The 18,396-nt window shown below is 46.7% G+C and overlaps 1 protein-coding gene across 1 annotated transcript in view; it reads right to left on the bottom strand.

Moving 5' to 3' along the window:
• The window catches only part of TENT4B (terminal nucleotidyltransferase 4B), a 35,499-nt gene extending 17,687 nt beyond the window's left edge, over positions 1–17,812 (bottom strand). The window contains exon 1 of the mRNA XM_077309776.1: positions 16,669–17,812. Within this exon, the coding sequence (XP_077165891.1) occupies positions 16,669–17,450 (782 nt within the window). The 5' untranslated portion in view covers positions 17,451–17,812. The remainder of the gene's footprint in view (positions 1–16,668) is intronic.
• Positions 17,813–18,396: the final 584 nt, after the last annotated feature.

Below are 18,396 nucleotides of genomic sequence, written 5' to 3'. Positions count from 1 at the left end.
ACAGAAGGCAGACTCCTTTCTTAAATGCCAATTTAGATAATCTTATCCCCATTATAAATTAGCAATTGCATACATTGCTTTGAAGATCAGGGAGTTGTAATGGGAGGGGAATTAGTAAAACAGATACCCTCTTTACACACCTCCCAAATCATGCCTAGTTTGAATGGTTCTCATTTAGGTAAAGCTGAGTTATATTTGTGGCATGTCTATGAAGCTTCTCTGGACAATGTTTTCCTGCTGTCCATAACACCATCTTCTAGCATGCTTTCCACTATACAGGGAAGATGCTTTTAAGGAGGGAAAGAAATCCCTGAGAGATTGCTGGGCTTTCAGAATGTGACAGGAAATGAAAGCATCCGTGAAGTCCAAGTGGAGAGGAAAAGGCCTCTCCTGGAAAACTCATTAGTCTGCCATGACACACTACCAACAGGAATTCTGCTAGTGAGAGAGACCTCCGTTCACAAGTGAACACGCTTTCCTGGAAGGCAACCATTACACCAAACCCAGTTTGTTTTCATTAATGCTGCTCCTGGGTATCCCTGGCCTCTTTCTCAGCCTCCTCCATCTCTGTAATGGGAAACTGTGCCCATCATGACTCCGTATCTATGGATCTCAGTCATAGTGAATACAGGACTTGCCCTTTCTCTCCAGCCACAGAGGCCACATTCAGACATTAAGCTGGGATGTGCAGAAACTCATTCTGTTGCTGGTGCGCCTTCTTTATTTCGTTTCTTATGGGACTGGATTTGTTCCCTGCCGCTCTCGGGCCAGCCAGCTCGTGACGGTTTACAACAAAGAATAAAACCACGATAAAAACAATAATCAAAGATAAAACCCCCAAGCCCCACCATTTCCCCAGACCACCCCATGTGGCTCAGTTAATCTGACCAGATTCTGTGCACCAAGGAGGTTGTTAAGTGTTAAACTGATAGAATGTTCAAAAAAGTGGAGGGGCCATATAGATCTTCTGTGCTCTGGTGTCAACCGAACGCCAGGCGGCAGAGCTCCATCTTTCAGACTTGGTAGCTCTAGCAGGATCTCCAGCTCTTCCAGGAGCTCATTCCACCAGGTAGGGGCCAGGACCAAAAAGGCCCTGGCTGAAGCATACCTCATGTGGACCAGGGATCACCAACCTGTTTAAACTTGTAGAGTGGATAGCTCTGCAAGGAGCAATAGGGAGTTAAGAGGTCCCTCTCCCCCTCCTGTTGTAAGCTGCTGAGCTTTGTAGCTGAGCAGTAGAAACTCTTTCAAAGAGAGTGTTGAGTTCGCACAAAGGAAAGTCCTTCTACTCCTCCTTTGCCTCTCTCTCCAAATATACACATTTAAGTTTTCCCTCTACACACTTTGATTCCAAGCCCAGTTTTCAAATCCCTGTCGTCTGCTGGAAGGGCAACTAATTTGACCCTCACACCTGCAGTTGTATTTCAAGGGTAGCTAGAATGAATTTCTAACAACAGTTCTCTGTACAAGAAGGAAAAGGTGGTGCAGTTCCTTTTTAATAGCCCAAAATGTTGTGATAGCTGAATACAACCAGACGCTAGAAAGGAAAAATAAGAATTCTCTATGGCATGGCCAAGTATTAAATGGGGATGTGCCATTGGATGGCTTGGCCCTTTTCAAACCTCCACGCACCCGAGATGCTACTGCCTGCTTTGAATAAACTCCGAGTTTGGCAAAGACCCAAAAATCAACATTGTAAATATTAAATCAAAGCCATATTCTAATTTAAAACAAACATCGGTACTTCTAAAGTCACTGCAGCAAACAAAACGCTCTTGTTCCAATAAAGTCAGAAGTCTACACCCAGCAGCTAAGGAACACAAGCACTGTGTGAAGGTTTTTATATGAAAAAATGTATAAACATTTATAAAAAGCTGAGAACGCACACCATGTGTTATGATAGCACAAGAAAAGGACTAAGTGGCCTGCGAACCGGGGAACAGATTATTCCATGCAGAGTCGCCTGTGTTCTGAGACTGTTTCCATCCTGGCTCCAAGGACCCTGTCCTTTGGAGGCTGAGTCAGCACCCAATGAGGGACAGAGCCTGTTTTGCAATGGCTCCCCAATTCCTATAAGCTTTTCCCCAAGCCGTGTGCTTTCAGTCGTCCCCCCACCCCCAAACAGATAAACCACCCAACTTACAACACGGGCCTTAGTCAGCCATCTAAACATTCATTTTTTTTTCCAAGTCAGAGAGTAAATTATTTATCCTGTCAGGGAAGGCTTGCTCAGAAAAATCAATCCAATTGCTATGAAATTCAAGTCAGTAATCAGGCTTTTGTACAAGTCGGGGCGAGGGGGGGGGGTCTCTAAAAATATGATGCTGATGCTCAGGAATATGGATGTTGTCTCTTTGTACCTATCAATAACAAGAAAACCTGGAGGCAGAGCCCTTCATGGTAATTTTAAGCCATCTGGGGCTATTTCAGGTTTCACGAGGACTGCAGATGCAGCGATTCATAAATGCAAAAGGAAGAAGATCTTACTGTGTTATCCGCTGCAGATCTGGGTCTGCACTTTCGCTTTTTTTCCAAGGGGGTTACGGTTCAAACGGCTAAGCGTTAAACGTATTCCGTCCTGCTAATGAAAGCTAGCTCGTCTGATTTTGCACCTAATTTAGAAAAGTGGATTCCAGTCTTTAAATCATTTAATGCCACCGCAGACCTTCAGTAATGAGCTTACTCTCGGGGGCAAGCCAGGCTGAAAGCCAGCATCTCAAAATGTGAAGACTGACCCCAGAAAGTCATTAATGCTAAGCTGTAATTCACACACACACACAAGCTCACAATACACAAAATTCCCAATGGAATAATTCTAGATTTTTTTTCACAGTCTTCTCAGAGAAGAACAAGTCTCAGTTTTAACAATATTCCAAAAGCACTGAGTCTTCAATTCTGTGTCCTGGAGCAACATGTTACATGTGACAGGCTTATGCAAAGGATGCCAGAATAAGGCCCCAGGGAAAATCCCTAAACACAAACGCAGTTTCTCTCCCTCCTCCCCAGTTCTTCTGCTGCCAGGTGCATGGACCACGCTGTCCACTCCAAGATGAGGAGGCCCTTCTAAACCTCAGGTGAAGTTCCCGAAGGCGACTTAGCAGAAGAGAAGAGAGTCAACTCTGGCTTCTGGGGGAAAGGGGACAGATCAAGAAGTGGGGTACACAGGCCGCCACACCAACTAACAGTGCAATCGTAAAAACACTTTCCTGGGACTAAGCTCTACAGCAGTCTTTTTCAACCTTTTGACCATGGAGGTACTGCTGAAATATTTTTCAGACTTCGAGGTACCAGGAAGCGGTGTCCACTGGCCACGTCTCCTTGCCACGTCCCCCAGAAGTGAGAGGAGGCTTAGGTGGCAAAGATTTAAATGGCTACGGCCCTTCTCCTTCCTGCCCCCTCCAAGCCCATCATTGGCTACTTTGGGAGGGAACAGGTCAATAGGAGTAGAGATGTTTCTTAAAAATCTAAAAAAAAAAACTTTTTCTTTCCTCTTTGCTCAGAGATAGAAAGGGCAGGCACAGGGTGGGAGGGCTCTCCTCAGCTGCCATTTTGAAACCCCCCACACTATTATTCTTTAATTTATATCTCGCCTTCCCCCGGAGGCTCGAGGTACATCATGGTACCGCCATATGGTACCGTGGTTGGGAAAAATCTGCCCTTCAGAATATACGGGCTTAGAACTGCTCTCTACGTTTGTAGCCAACTTGTCAAATACATTCTTATAACCAAAACTGAACTTAACCATTATCGTACTCGTCTCTTACAAGCAACAAGCAGCATGCTTTAAAAACAGAAGTATGAATAATGGGGAACCGATTGTCATTTAGAACAGCCATATAATCTTTCAAACAGCCATTTTACAGGTGTGTTTATATATTCGGTCTGAATTCCAGGAAAGTGGTTCTTTCCCCTCTTACCCTTGCCTCTGTTTATCAAAGACAGATTCAAAAACTATCTGAACAGGCCTAGAGGGACACTGAAAACATCTGGAGAGCCAAAAACCCATGTACACGGAAATGCTACTTATGACACAGGGAAAAAAACACACAACTGAAGCCAGGAATGCGACTAAATCATAAATGTACAATGAAATATGAATTCCTGGCCACATACTAGCATACTTAGGCAGGATATATATTTTTTAATGTTTGCTTTTTAACACAATGGTAGGGTTTTTTGATGAAACATGTTATTTTTAGTATCCAGGTCTCACACCTTTCAACGATATTGAGTCACTTGTCCAGTTGGTCACCTGAGTCAGCGAAAATCTTGGGAGTTAGAGGGAGGGAGAAAGGGCTTCATAGGCTTGAAGGTAACCTCCGCATGAATGGATGTGTACCTCGGAATGCCACAAGTTTGGGGCAGCTGCAACCTTTGTGCAAAGTTTGTTGGATTCTCAAAAACATCTGGTTGGCTACTGTGGAAAACTGAATGCTGCTCTAGATGGGCACCAAGGCCATAATTTGCCTAGGGTGCCAAAAAAATGCTGGAGATAATAAATAGGGGGGAGAATGAAGAGAGATGAGAATGCAGGGAGGCCCATAAAGCTGTGGATAGCTCTGGTCTCACCCAGAGGCCTCATGGAAGAGTATTGTTTTACAGGCCCAGAAGAACTATACGGGCCCCGCACGGTTTTCAACGTAAAGACCATTCAGAGATGATTTTGCCATTGCCTGCCTCAATGTAGTGACCTTGGACTTCTGTCTAAGTGCTAACCGGGGCTGACCCTGCTTAGCTTCTGAGATCTGACCACATCAAGCTGGCCTAGACCATCTAGGCCAGGGGAAGTCAACCTGCGGTCCTCCAGATGTCCATGGACTACAATTCCCATGAGCCCCTGCCAGCAAATGCTGGCAGGGGCTCATGGGAATTGTAGTCCATGGACATCTGGAGGACCGCAGGTTGACTACCTCTGATCTAGGCCATGGCCTAGGCAGCCCTCTATGGTTATGGCTGCTGTGAGAAGGAGTTTGGTGTGGGAACAGCAGCAATTTGTTTGCAGAGTTAACCACATTCACACCTCCATTCCTGCTTGTGTCCGATGAAGAGAACCTGAATTCTTAGAAGCGTATTCCCTGAAAATCTTATTGGTCCAGTGAGACTGGACTCAAATCTAACTGAAGCACACTCAGCTGACGCACAATGGCAAAGATTCAGCAATGAAGATACATGAAGGTGTGATTTTCCCTATGAATCTCTATTATCTTCCCATCATTTAAAGAGTTCATGGCGACATCTGCAGGCTACAATATTCTTACTATTAACTTTACCATAAGTTTCCAGATTGCAAAAAAACCTGTGACTTTCTCTTCCCCCCTCCCGATCCCCTGTTAGCCATCATGTTTATATTCAAATGCAAAGGAAGTGGCAGCATGTAGAAAAAAGAACTCTGCATTTTAAAGCCGGATACTGGGTTTAACAAATACCCCTGAATGGAAACAAATTCCACGGAGGCTAGGGGAGTTTACTTACCAAGCCTTTAATCAGCTATTATATATCATTATACAGTCCCTTAAAAAGAGCCAAATGCTTTCTTTTACAATCAGGGCAACCTGGAGAGGCAGGTCACTATTACTCCAATAAAATGGCCAGCTCAGTCATATGGCAGACATTGAAGGACTTCCTGAGAGCCAAGAGGCTGATCCATCATCTGACCTCCCGGTGGTTCTTTTCCGATGTGAAAAAAGGAAGATGTGGTTGAACTGTAGCCACAGCCAGAGAATTTCTGGGAGATCTGTTTGCATCCTATGCCTATCGCCTCTCAAAGGAGTACTTTTCAGTAAAGGCTAAACTATACAGGCCCCCAAGTTTGCCTAAATTAAACCCCACTGAAATCAATATTATTTAAGATTTGTCCCCTCTTTCCTCCAAGGACAGCAGCATTTTCTCCTAAAAACTCCTGGAGATAAGATTAAAATGGCAACTGGCTCAAGTTCACTTGAAGTGCAAATCCTGTGCAGAGATCCCCCAGTGTAATCCAGAAATCAAAACTCTGCAAAAGATTGCTTCATCACAGAGTTGGGATTTGAACTCAGGTCTTCCCAATCCCAGCAACAAAAAAAATTAAGGTCGACTCGCACTCTGAAGACTAGCAAAGTTAATTTCAATGTGGGTTTCTGAGAGTCACTGCTCACTTCTTCAGAAATGCAAAGGAAAGCTATACTGGGAATTCTTCTTACAGGGAAGATTATGGGGAGGGAGTTGAAGCAGTGTGTGTTTGGGGAGAACTTTGTCCTAAATCTTTCAAGTGCTAATTCTCAACGTAAGGGGAGTTATGGCAGAAAGGGGGTGGGGGGTGAAATCCCCAGTCATAGACTGTTTCAACTGATTTCTTCACTGATTTCAATGGGACTATGGGTCAAGCTGTTTCCTGAGGTCTAAGGTTAAATGTTACCCAGATGTATCTTCAGCCAAGGAGAGCAGCATAAATCCTAATGCACTGGTTACTCAATGTCCCTTTTTATTGATCGTACTTGAGTCCCTTGTAATAAACCTGGACTATAAATAAATAAATAAATCTGGACAATTCAAAGACAGTAAACAAAACTATTACCAATATTCATAGTGTAAGAATTTATTAATTAGACGGCGCCAGTAGTCAACTCTCAAATTCAACTATCAACCCCCCTCCCCAATATTCTCTTGTATGTATTTCCCCCCTACCCATGGCTGCCCTTCATGTTTACGGGGAGGGGGGAAGGTTGAGGACAGATAGAACCATCTCCCTATATATTCCATATCATGGCAGATGTGATTTATGAACACGGAACTGCGGTAATTACAAAAGCCAAGACTAACTTGTCAAACATTTATTTGATTAAACAAGGCTTGATGCGTATCACCAGCAGAGGAATGTAATTGCATGCACTGACAATTATCACTGGTGTTACAGCAACAGCACAGGAAGAATCAAAGGCACCTAAGAACCCCAATGCCAGTGCCTCGGTGTTTAATTATTTCTGGCCCTTAATAGATTTGAAGGTGGCTCTCAGGACCTACATGTACCGGCTGGCCTTCAAACAACACAACCCTATCCTGGCTACCATCATTGGGATCTCAAGCACTCTTTCCTTTTAGGGCTGCCAATTCGGGATTGGGGGGGGTGGAATTTAGAGGAGATGAGACCTCAGTGGATTATCTAGCTTCTAAAGCAGCCATTTTCTCCAGGAGAACTGAACATTTCCCCTCCAATGCGTCTATTACCAGCCAGCCTGGTGTAGTGGTTAAGAGACACAGCCACTAATCTGGAGAGCTGGGTTTGTTTCCCCGCTCCTCCACGTGCAGCTAGCTGGGTGACCTTGGGAGAGTCATAGTCCTGTTAGAGCTGTTTTAATAGCAGTTCTGTTAGAGCTCTCTAAGCCTCACTTACCTCACAGAGTGTCTGTTGTGGGGAGATGAAGGAAAGGCGATTGTCAGCTGCTTTGAGACTACTTCAGAAAGTGAAAAGCAGGACATTAAAAAAACAGCTCTTCTATCAATGAAAACCGTTTTCTCATATGTTTGATAAAAGACATTAATTCTGATATTCACTTCTAAAGTATGTGTGTCAATTTTATTTATTTATATTTATTTATGTGGTTTATTTACCACTCTCTCCTGGCACAGGGGCAGTTTACAAAAGATCAATAAAACAACAATTTACAAAACCAATGAAGAAAGAAACGTCACCCTCCCAATAAATGGCATTTGGTTGTGTGCACAAGCCTTATGGCTGTTTTAAGAGCATTTCTAAATGACACAAGAGTAATGCATTATTATGAGCAAGTTAGATTGGTACAAGAGAGCTGTTCAAAGCAACGCTTTTGCAGTCTTTGCTTGAGGGTGAGCAATTTCTCAAATGATTTGGCACGCTCCTTTGATATTAAAATTGGCCGGTAAGCCTTGTAATGCTACACCAAAGATCTGTACTGCTAGCCATTTCCATTTCAAAGTATTGACAAGGTCATTTAGAAATGTCTTTATTCCTCTCTTCGAAATTAAGAATTAGGAGGCTACACAGCAGGAGAGCCTACAGGCTGGTAGAGGCAACCGAATTTGTACACTGTTCCCAGTTTCATTGGAGAGGGGTGTTCTATCTGAGAAAATCCCATTACCAGCACTGCAAAACCTTGTAGGTGAAGTAGCAGCAACATACATACATCTCCCTGCCAACTACTCAAAACTTTCCCTGTGGAAAACAAACTGACTCATGTGTCTAAACCAGGGGTCCCCAACACGGTGCCTGAGAGGGCCATGCGCCTACCAACATGTTTCCAAATGTGCCCACAAACTCAGAAAGCCTGGGCACCCCTGGTGCAGACTGAGGTGTGACAACAGTGGGGAATGCAACAGCTGCAGTCATGAGCCATGCATGGCCTATTCTTGCCCTACAGACAAAAATGAAATATGGGAAAGCAAAGTTTCTATAATGTCTAAGTAAAAGCATTCTAACACAGCTAAATACAAATCTCTATCAATGCTCCTGCCTCGGCAATCCCCATCTTGTTACCCACCCCATCCACAATGAGAGACCCTGTCCTGTGAATGGTACAGCACGGGGGGGGGGGGGGGGCCCTAAGGTGCTTTTCAAAGCCTCTTGATTATCCTGCACCATTTAAGTCACCCATTTAAGATGCTCAATACAGCCCCTTGAGCGATGACTCTTAATAATTATTCTAAAGACATTTCACTGGAAAATCCAGTCTTCTGAAGTGTTTGAAGTTGCAAATTTTAAAAGAACAGGCTCCTACAACGGCTATAAAGGGCAGGATTCAAATATTAGCTCTCCTTTCCCATGTATGCAAACAGCAGCGCCAAGGTTATGATAAATATTCCTTTATCAGCAAAGCGAGAACAGTCAAACAAGGCCTGGCATTGTCCTCAGCTCCTTGCTTCCTCAGCCACAGTGCTGTAATATGACAAAACCGTTTCATTTCATGCGGCACTCTCAAAATTCAAGTTCCATTGCATAGAATCATAGAATCATAGAGTTGGAAGGGACCTCCTGGGTCATCTAGTCCAAGCCCCTGCACCATGCAGGACACACACAGCTCTATAGCTGACACTGTAACCTGCCACCCCCTTGAATCTTCACAGAATCAGCTTCTCCGTCAGCCCCTGTTTAAAAATTTCCAAAGGGAGAACCTACCACCTCCTGAGGAAGCCTATTCCACTGTCAGGAACTTCTTCCGGATGTTTAGACGGAATATCTATATCATATATGCAGTTATGTCATATGAGACATGCGGTGCCCCAAGAAGTGGGACCACACCGCTACATGGCGTAAGCCACGAGAGCAGCTAGTGCTATCTCATAAGAGTGACCACATCAAGGCCAGGTCAGCTGTTGCTGAGTTTTCAGTCCCAAGAGAATATTCTTTGGAGCTTTAACACAAGGCTTGGCAAACCCCAGGCACCACCAAACACTAAAACTTTGAGTGTGGAACCTTGAATATTTTGTGGCAGCAACAATGAGGAAATACGGACATACGTAACCCTGATGACTGAAATGTCTGAACCACACACGGCTCCCCAGGTCACATGTTATCACTGCTGCGAAGCCTGCCTCCTAAATGTTTGGTCTGGACCCTAGAGCCAGAGAACTGTCAAGGCCTTCTCTTAACATCAGGCACATTCTCAGGACAATCCTTCTCCAGTACCAGGACTTACCTGGCAGCACAGACTGCAAGGGCATTCTGCAGAGTGCCCAAGCCAATGATGTGGCATGACAATTGCCATGCATGGCCATCGGTCGGGCTACAACTGAATCGAACCAGCACTGCCAGTCATCGAGACCCCAGGCTTAACTGTTTGTTATTGAGACACTGGAGATGTTTTGAGCATCTTCGGGGGCTGGAACAGCTGCTGCAGGTCAAGGCCTGGAACTCTAGAGGCAGGGATGGACGGAAGATTAATGTTCCCATTATTTACACATATTACAAGCACTTCCTCCCAAGCCGCCCACTTGCATAGTAATATTGCTGATCGCTATAAAGCACTGGGACTGGGTCTGCAGCTCACGGAGAGCCATATTTCGCCCAGAGAGGAACATTTACTTTGATCCCTAATATGAGGCCGGCACCTCAGGGGGGCCCATAGCTCACTCATTTCTCTAGAGGCTGCCAAAGACTAGCATCACTGGACAGTGACTTTGCCCACTTCCCTGAAATGTAGGTGAAATGCCACATTGGAGAACGGTGCTCAGAAGTGCCACAGGTAGGAAGTTGAACAGCCACCTGTCTTTCCTGAGCCACTGAGGACCACTGCTATAGAGGTATCAGTTTTCAGGGGTCTTTAATGAACACATGAAGCTACCTTATACTGAATCAAATCATCACCCACCGGTGTCATTACTGTCTACTCAGACTGACAGCAATTTCTAGGGTCTCAAGCAGAGGTCTTTCTATCATCTGCTGTCAGATCCGTTAACTGGAGATGCCGGGAATTGAAAACCAGATGCCCTACCACTGAGACACAGCCCCTCCAAGAAATGTTTTATATCAATGGCGTTCTATAGCCATTATATATTAGAACTTTTATTCTGCTTTTTCCATAACGGGGATTCTCCCTTCTCTCGTTATATTCTTACAACCACCATATAAGTTCAGTTGGGCTGGGGTATGAAGGCCCAGGGTCACACACTGAGCTTCATATCTGAGCGAGAGGTTTAAACCAGTCTCTCAAATTCTAACCCAGCACTATACACAGATTATGGAAAGTCACATTAAGTACGATTTAATGTGAAAAGAAATTAAACACCTGTCTCAGTGGATGGACCTGTCTGGTATTGTAGAGAGAAACAACCACAATGCTCTTGATAGATAAACCCAGTATCTCAGAAAAGACTGCAGTTTACTGTACAGATCATGAAGTATTCATTGCATGTGTCTAGAAAAGAAACTTCAACCGTTTCTTTATAAAGACCAGTTTGAGAAGGAACCAAAGCAGATTCTGAGTGTTATTAAATGGCTTCCAAGCCAAGTTAAGCAGACTACAGAAAACTTCTCAGATGGCTGAAATAAACAGCTCTCTCTTCTGCGACTAAAACTTATTACTGCTTTTATGCCCCACTTGAATATCAAAAATCTCAACAGCTTTGTGTCCACAAGCACAAATTATACCAGATGGTGAACAGAGGAGATAACAACTCCCTCTATTAAACATGATTAGGTCCATGAAAGTGGTTAGGCTTAAGCCAAAGTTTTCCATATTCCCTGTTCATAGAAACCCATCATTCATACTAGACGATTCGGTTAGCATTTTAGTTGAGTGCTCCTTTTTATTTTATTTTTTGGTAAAAGCAATCTGCTGCATTGGGATGCTTCACTTCCTCCATGGGTGAAAAAAACAGATTATTTTTCTGTTCTGATGCCCATTTTTAATGCCATTTTACTGTAGGCCGCTCAGTGCTTTGCTAAAACAGCAACATTGGAAGCTTTGCTCACAAATATTCATTTTGGAAAAGCAGCTTTCTAGTAAATAAGTGCCAAATGAGGAACTCAAAGTCCAAACGCTAAGCTTGCAAAGACTGGAGAATAGGTAGCACATGTCATCAAACCAGGAATAACTCATGATGACTTTCAGTTTCTAGCAGGAATCCATACCTTTGTACTACTTCTGCTGAACACTTTTAGGGAAGGGATTATACGTGACTGCTGATCAAAGACACTCATGCGCGGGGCCTCAGCTTAACTGGACACAGGAGATGCCAAAAGGAGAGATTCTTATATCTGCTTTCAGTAGCAATTAGTGATTTTGAATATCTGATAGCCTTTCATTCTTTAGTCTGATTTTGACTGAAAATGCTGAGCAGCTGAATGATCAAGATTACTTTAACTAGCAAGGTGCCCAAGAGGCTTACCAGTTCTCAAGCTTGACTCAAAATCAGATGGACATCTGGAGGACCACAGGTTGACTACCCCTGCTCTAATGGTTCCCATTTCATAGTTTGAGCAAGTGTGCATGCACAGGAAAGCTCACACCTAGAATAAAACTTTGCTGATCTTAAAGGTGCCGCTCGACTCAAATTTTGTTGTGCATATTCAGCTGTTCTCTTCTTTGTGGACAAATTCTGCTCTCTCTCTCACTGAAGAATCCTTCTCCAGTCTCTCCCAGATCCACAATACAGTCCTATGCAGATAGCTGTCTTATTATGAAATACTGAAGCAGTTTATTTAATTGGAGCAAAGTTCTCCAGAACGGTGAAGTGAGCAATGACTCATGAAAGCTACCACAATTTTTGTTAGTCTTTGAGGTGCAACGGGATTCTTACTCTTATAATAAAACTAAACATTCAAGGATGACTAATGACTGCCGTAATCCCTTCGGTTTTTGTCCATTAGACAATTCAAACTACTGCATCATGTGTTATAAATACACAAATTAAAATCTCAGACTCTACAGGATGGAAAAGCAAATATCTGCACTCTGATGTAAGAGTTCACACATGCATACAGATGTGAGCATGAACATCCTGTGAACAACAGTTATAATCTGAGTAAGAGCTAATCATTTATATACCCTTTCTTCTCTGTTAAAATAGAGAACATGCGCTATTTAGCTACTTTCATTAGAAGGGACATATATGTTATTTGATGTAATTATTTACAATACTTATATCCCACCTTTCAGCCTAGTTCCACAACCTTGGCACCATGATCCAGATAGCCCTCCTCTCTGATTGCCACCTTTATTATATGGCTTCTACACTGCTGTTTGTGATTACCTGCCTAATCTCAGAGGGTGGGGTCACCTGAAGCAGAGCATCAGAAAATGGAGTCATCAGGTAGGCTCACAGCAGAACAGGCAGTCCTGAAATTATGTGAGCCCCAGATCCTAGAAGGCAGTACATATGGTCGGTATGCATCCAAGCAAGATCCAGAAAAATGGCATCAATGTCTAGCCTTTGTCCAAGGGCAAAGGTAGCAGCAAAAAGAAAATATTTATCCTCCCATATGTCTCCAACATTTCAAATATTTTACTTCTAGTAGAGCTGGTTTTTGTACCCTGCTTTTTACTCCCATATGATCAGCCCTGACTGCTCTTTAGAAGGAGAGATCCTGAAGATGAAATTTAAATACTTTGGCCACCTCATGGGAAGGAAGGACTCCCTGGAGAAGAGCCTAATGCTGGGAGCGATCGAGGGCAAAAGAAGAAGGGGACGACAGAGAATGGGGTGGCTGGATGGAGTCCCTGAAGCAGTCAGTGCGAGCTTAAATGGACTTCGGGGAATGGTAGAGGACAGGAAGGCCTGGAGGATCATTGTCCATGGGGTCGCGATGGGTCGGACATGACAACAACAACAACAACAAATGTCTCCAACGTTTCAGATATTTTACTTCTAGTAGAGCTGGGTTTTGTACCCTGCTTTTTACTACCTGAAAGAATCTCAAGGTGGCTTACAATCACCTACCCTTCCTCTCCCTGCAACAGACAGACACCCTGTGAGGTAGGCCAGGCTGTGAGTGCTCTGAGAAAACTGTCACTGGCCCAAGATCACCCAGCTGGCTGCATGTGGACCTGGCTCTCCAGATTAAAGGCACTGCTCTTTGCCACTAAATCAAATTGGCTCTCTACTCTATTGCCCTCTAGTGCATTTAAAAATCTTTGTGATCCACCTTGAGTGGGTTTTTGAAAAAGACTGCTAATGCTGTAAATAAACTATAACTACAGGCCATGAATGGTCTATTACACGTCAAGCCTAAAGTGGAAATAATATCACAAGCAGCACTGCGCAGTTAAAACAACACCCAAGTGTGAAAATGAACATTGGCATTCTAGAAGTCTGCTATAGTTAAAAAATGCTATAGTTAAAGAATTCAATTACCAGAGAGCCCACGTCACATGACTTTTCTGCATACTTTGAAATTTAAGCAGCACAGAAAATGTAAAAAAGCAGAAAGAGTAGAAAAAGGTCTGATAGAGCAGCAAGAAAGGGGGGGGGGGAAGCAAGGAAAGCAGAGTGTGAGCCTGGAACGTTTTAAGACGTCTTCAAACCTCTTACAAACATTCATTAAATTAAGCATAACATGCCTCAGAGGAGTTGTGCATCAGCTGCACAGCAGATTCTCCTCCACACCCTCTCTGCTCTGCTCACATGCTCAGCATTCGTATTCAGAAAGGCACCTGTCCCCTGGGACCTTGCATAACATTATGAGCGACAAAGATTCTTTTTAGGGAACACAGAAGTGCACGCACACACAAGTGAATCCTTGCAGAGGCCAAAGGAGGATGCGATTCCGGGGCTAAGATTCGCTGCTACACCAGACGAACATTCCCTGTACACCACACTGTTTATCAGGCACACTGCGCGTAATGTGCCTCCGGGCCCACACGCTGCCATGTGCTGGAACACGTGCTGCGACAGACAGCTCAGGGTGGTGGCTGCAGCTGCAAGGCCAGAAGCCTTGACTGTCAACCTCTCCCTTTGTGCAATGCGTGCATACCTGTCACTGTGGTATTTAAGACTATACGGAGAAAGCAATTTTTTCCCCACACAAAAAAAGGAAGGAGGCATGCACCGGAGAAGCTCCCCACCCTTTTCTATATGGCAATGAGCAATGACAGCGTAAATACCCACATGCCTACAATTTCCATTAACAGCAGCTAAAGATGCTCCCCCATCCCCTGACAAAGATGGGGATGCTCTGCATGCGCAAGCTGAGGGCAAAGGAAAAGGGCGTGCCATACCCCATCAAGACAGACAGCCTGTCTTTCTGACCAGAATATGCTCTTTTCCACACCATGTGCTTACAGCTTATATATCACCAGACAGCATTTTAAAGGGGCTTCACCTTGAGCTAAAGGCTTTGGCCCTTTTGCTGCCATGCGTAAGGAAAAAGATCAGTTGAAAATGCAACCCACCCAGGCCATCCCTCTAATTTTAACGACCCAAAGCACGTGTGGTTCTTTCCCAGTGAGTAGGCTCCCTTCCTCCATCAGCCAAATACACTCACAGACCTCCAACCGCTAACTTAACACCCCTAACTCAGGCAGAATCAAACCTGAACAGGTAACAAGAGCTGGTCAACCTTAAAAACATGAGCCCCACAAACTCTCTGCAACACGAGAGCCCTGACCCCCGTCAGATCTTCTTTAATATCCCACACCAGGGGTAGTCAAACTGTGGCCCTCCAGATGTCCATGGACTACAATTCCCATGAGCCCCTGCCAGCAACCACTGGCAGGGGCTCATGGGAATTGTAGTCCATGGACATCTGGAGGGCCACAGTTTGACTACCCCTGCCCCACACTGTTGTCTTCAGTAGCAGCCTATTTCAGCCCCCCAAATAATGCCATTTGCCTCAATCAGGCTATTCTGCAGCACATTTACAATGGAAACAAGCCAGTGTCTAGACACTCACTAATAGCACCTGTGCTACCTGAGAAACCTAGAAGCAAAGGCTAACTCGCTACTCCCTTTGAATATTTCTCAGCAACACCCTTACAAGCAGAACTCAAACAGAGTCAGACTTCAGCCTTGGAAATGTACTTGGAAAGCCATGGGATCAGCGCCCTAAAATCTAAAAAGAAAATATAAAGAGAGAGAGAGAGAGAGAGAACATGACCACAAACCAATACAGCAGGCAACTGCCAGGCCATCAAGTTACTTCAATGGTCCCATATGTCTGGAACTAGGCCATGAGGCCTGTGGGTCAACCTCCTTCATGCAGACTTGCAAGCAAGTCCTGTTTCCAAAAAATCAAATAAGGACTTTGTAATGGGAATAATTTTTTAAAAAGCACACCTCAAAGAAAGTGCGCGCTTGCAATCTTTGTTCCGAAAACATGCCCTCGATGCACCCCTTCCACTGCAGCCATTCTGATGGGGCAGAGGGGGAGGGGTCATTCCTTCCTGGTCACCACCTGCTCTTTCCCCACTGCTCCTCACCTACCACCAAACCCCATATTTTAATACCACTGCCTTCCTTTTCACCTCACTTCCCCCCCTTCTCCCCCAAATATACGCTTTTTGGCTAGGCCTCTGTCCTATGCTTGAAAAAGGATGTTCAGATACAATTTCAATATCCTCATGCCATCACTCCTTGACTGCACCTTCTCTAATATTTCTCTTTTCTCCATTATTAAATCAAAATAAAACAAAATCAGCTTTCCCCCCCCCCCTCTACTTTCCATGCCCCAACCACCACCCCCCCCTTGGCTACAATTTCTCTCCCAGAAGAAAAAGAGATATACCAATAACGTGGAATACCCCCAAACCCACCCAACCCCATCTCCTCCCCATGCCACTCTCAGGCTAGCAGTTTCTCTTCCATAAGGAAAATTTTAAAAAAAGGATGTCTCAAATAATAATATAATATGAAATAAATCCACCCACCCCATGCCCTCACTCGGGCACGCCTTGGCTGCAGTTCCTCTTCCAAAAGGGAAAAAAAAGATGCACCAAGAACATAAAATCAAGCCCACCCACCCCACTCCTCTATTTGGCTGCAGTTTCCCTGAAAAATAAATAAAAATTAAAAAAAAAACAGCCCCCCACCCCCAATCTCACAACCACACCCCTCCTTGGCTGCAATCCCCACCCCCACCCCCCCAAAAAAAAAACATTACAAATGAAACGACCCCCTCCCCTCCAATCCTTGACTGCAATTTCTCTTCCAGAAAAAAAAAAAATATTAATAAGCATTAATCAAATGGCAACCCCCCCCCCCCCGAGCAGGCCGTCTCCTCACCCCACCACTCCTTGGCTGTAATTTCTCTTCTTCCACGGCGTACCGGTGTAGGCGGGCTCCTCGGGCCCGGCGGGCGGCCTCCCCAGGGGCGCGTCTCCCGGCGCCGGCCGGCGGCTCTCCCCGGCGGGCCCGAGGAAGAGGCTGTAATTGAGCCCGAAGGTGCTGGCCTTGTTGTCGCGCTTGCGCTTGTTGCTGGCGGCCGACGGCGCGGGCGGAGCAGGAGGCGGCGGCGGCGAGGAAGCGGCGGAGGGCGCCGGCGGGGAAGCCGGGCCGGCCGGGGAGGCGCAGAAGGGGGAGGAGGAGGACGAGGCCGCGGCGGCCGCGGGGTTGGCGTTGGCGGGCGGCGGGGCGGCCCCGCGCGCGGCCCGGCCTGCTGCTGCTGAGGCTGCTGAGGCGGCGGCGGCGGCGGCGGCGTTGGCGGGCGCGGCGTGAGGCGAGGCCTGCCTGCTGCTGCTGCTGCGGTGGTGCTGCTGGTGCTGGTGGCGGTGGCGGTGCGCGGCGGGGTGGCCGCTGCTGCTGCTGCTATGGCTGCTCTGGCTGCTCTCCAGCGGCAGGAAGTCGGGCTGCGGGTCGACGCTGCGGCCGCGGGACATGCCGGGCGGCGAGGCCGGGCCGAGGCCGGCGTTGGCGGCGACGGCGGCGGCGCTTTGCTGCTGCTGCTGCTGCTGCTGCTGCTGGAAGTAGAGGTTGCGGACGCCCTGCGTGGTCTCCCAGATCTGCATCCACAGGCGGTTGGAGGGCCCGAGCTGCTCTGGCTGGAACCAGGCGATCCGGGGATCCATCAAACGCGGACCCGGCCCGCCACCCCGCGCCGGCCTAGGCGGCCCAGAGCCCCGACGAGGGACCCGCCCGCCCCCCGCCGGCGCCCCGCGCGAATGGCCGGCCGGCCGAGAGAGAAAGCGGGCGGGAGACGGCGAGTCCTGCTTCTCCTCCTCCTCCCTCGAGGGTCGCTCGGCCTGCTGGACCCCCGCTCGTTCCTCCGTCCGTCCGCTGCCTGCCTGGCTGCTCCGCCGCCGCTTCCACACGGCAGCCCCCGCCCCTGCCTGCCTGCCTGCCTGCCTGCCGGCGAGCCAGCCAGCCAGCCAGCGAGCGAGCGAGGCGGGGCCCTGCCGAAGAGGAGGCGGAGGCGGAGGAGGCGGCCGCCGCACGGGCCGCGCGTAATAAAGGCGTGGGTGGGAGGGAGGGAGAGGGAGGGAGGGAGGCCGAGGCGGCGTCGGGCCTGGCCTGGCTTGGCCCACAAGAACGGCGGGCGGGAGACTGAGGCCTCGCCTCAGCCCGACTTGATGAGGATAGGGAGGAGAGGCCTCGCCTTGGCCGGGTTGACGGCAAACGGCCGCCTCCCTCACGTTAAAGCCACCGACACCGCAACGCACGCACAGATATATATATATATATTTAAAATGAAATTGAAAACGTCCCTCATGATTTAGTGCAGGGGTGGTCAAGCGGCGGCCCTCCAGGTGTCCCTGGACTACAATTCCCAGGAGCCCCTGCCAGCGTTCGCTGGCAGGGGGCTCCTGGGAATTGTAGTCCAGGGACACCTGGAGGGCCGCCGCTTGACCACCCCCTGCACTAAGTGTCTTGAATGAGGTGACCAGATTGTCCCACTTTTGGAGGTACATCTTGGGAAACTGGGCAAATTGTACTTAGGTTGAAATTAATACATATATATATGTATATATATGTGCGTGTGTATGTATATATATATATATGTGTGTGTGTGTATGT

The sequence above is a fragment of the Paroedura picta genome, chromosome 14 (assembly GCF_049243985.1).
Source record: "Paroedura picta isolate Pp20150507F chromosome 14, Ppicta_v3.0, whole genome shotgun sequence".
Taxonomy (NCBI): domain Eukaryota; kingdom Metazoa; phylum Chordata; class Lepidosauria; order Squamata; family Gekkonidae; genus Paroedura; species Paroedura picta.
The sequence above is the reverse complement of the archived record's forward strand: the minus strand, read 5'-3'. Positions and strand labels throughout refer to the sequence as shown.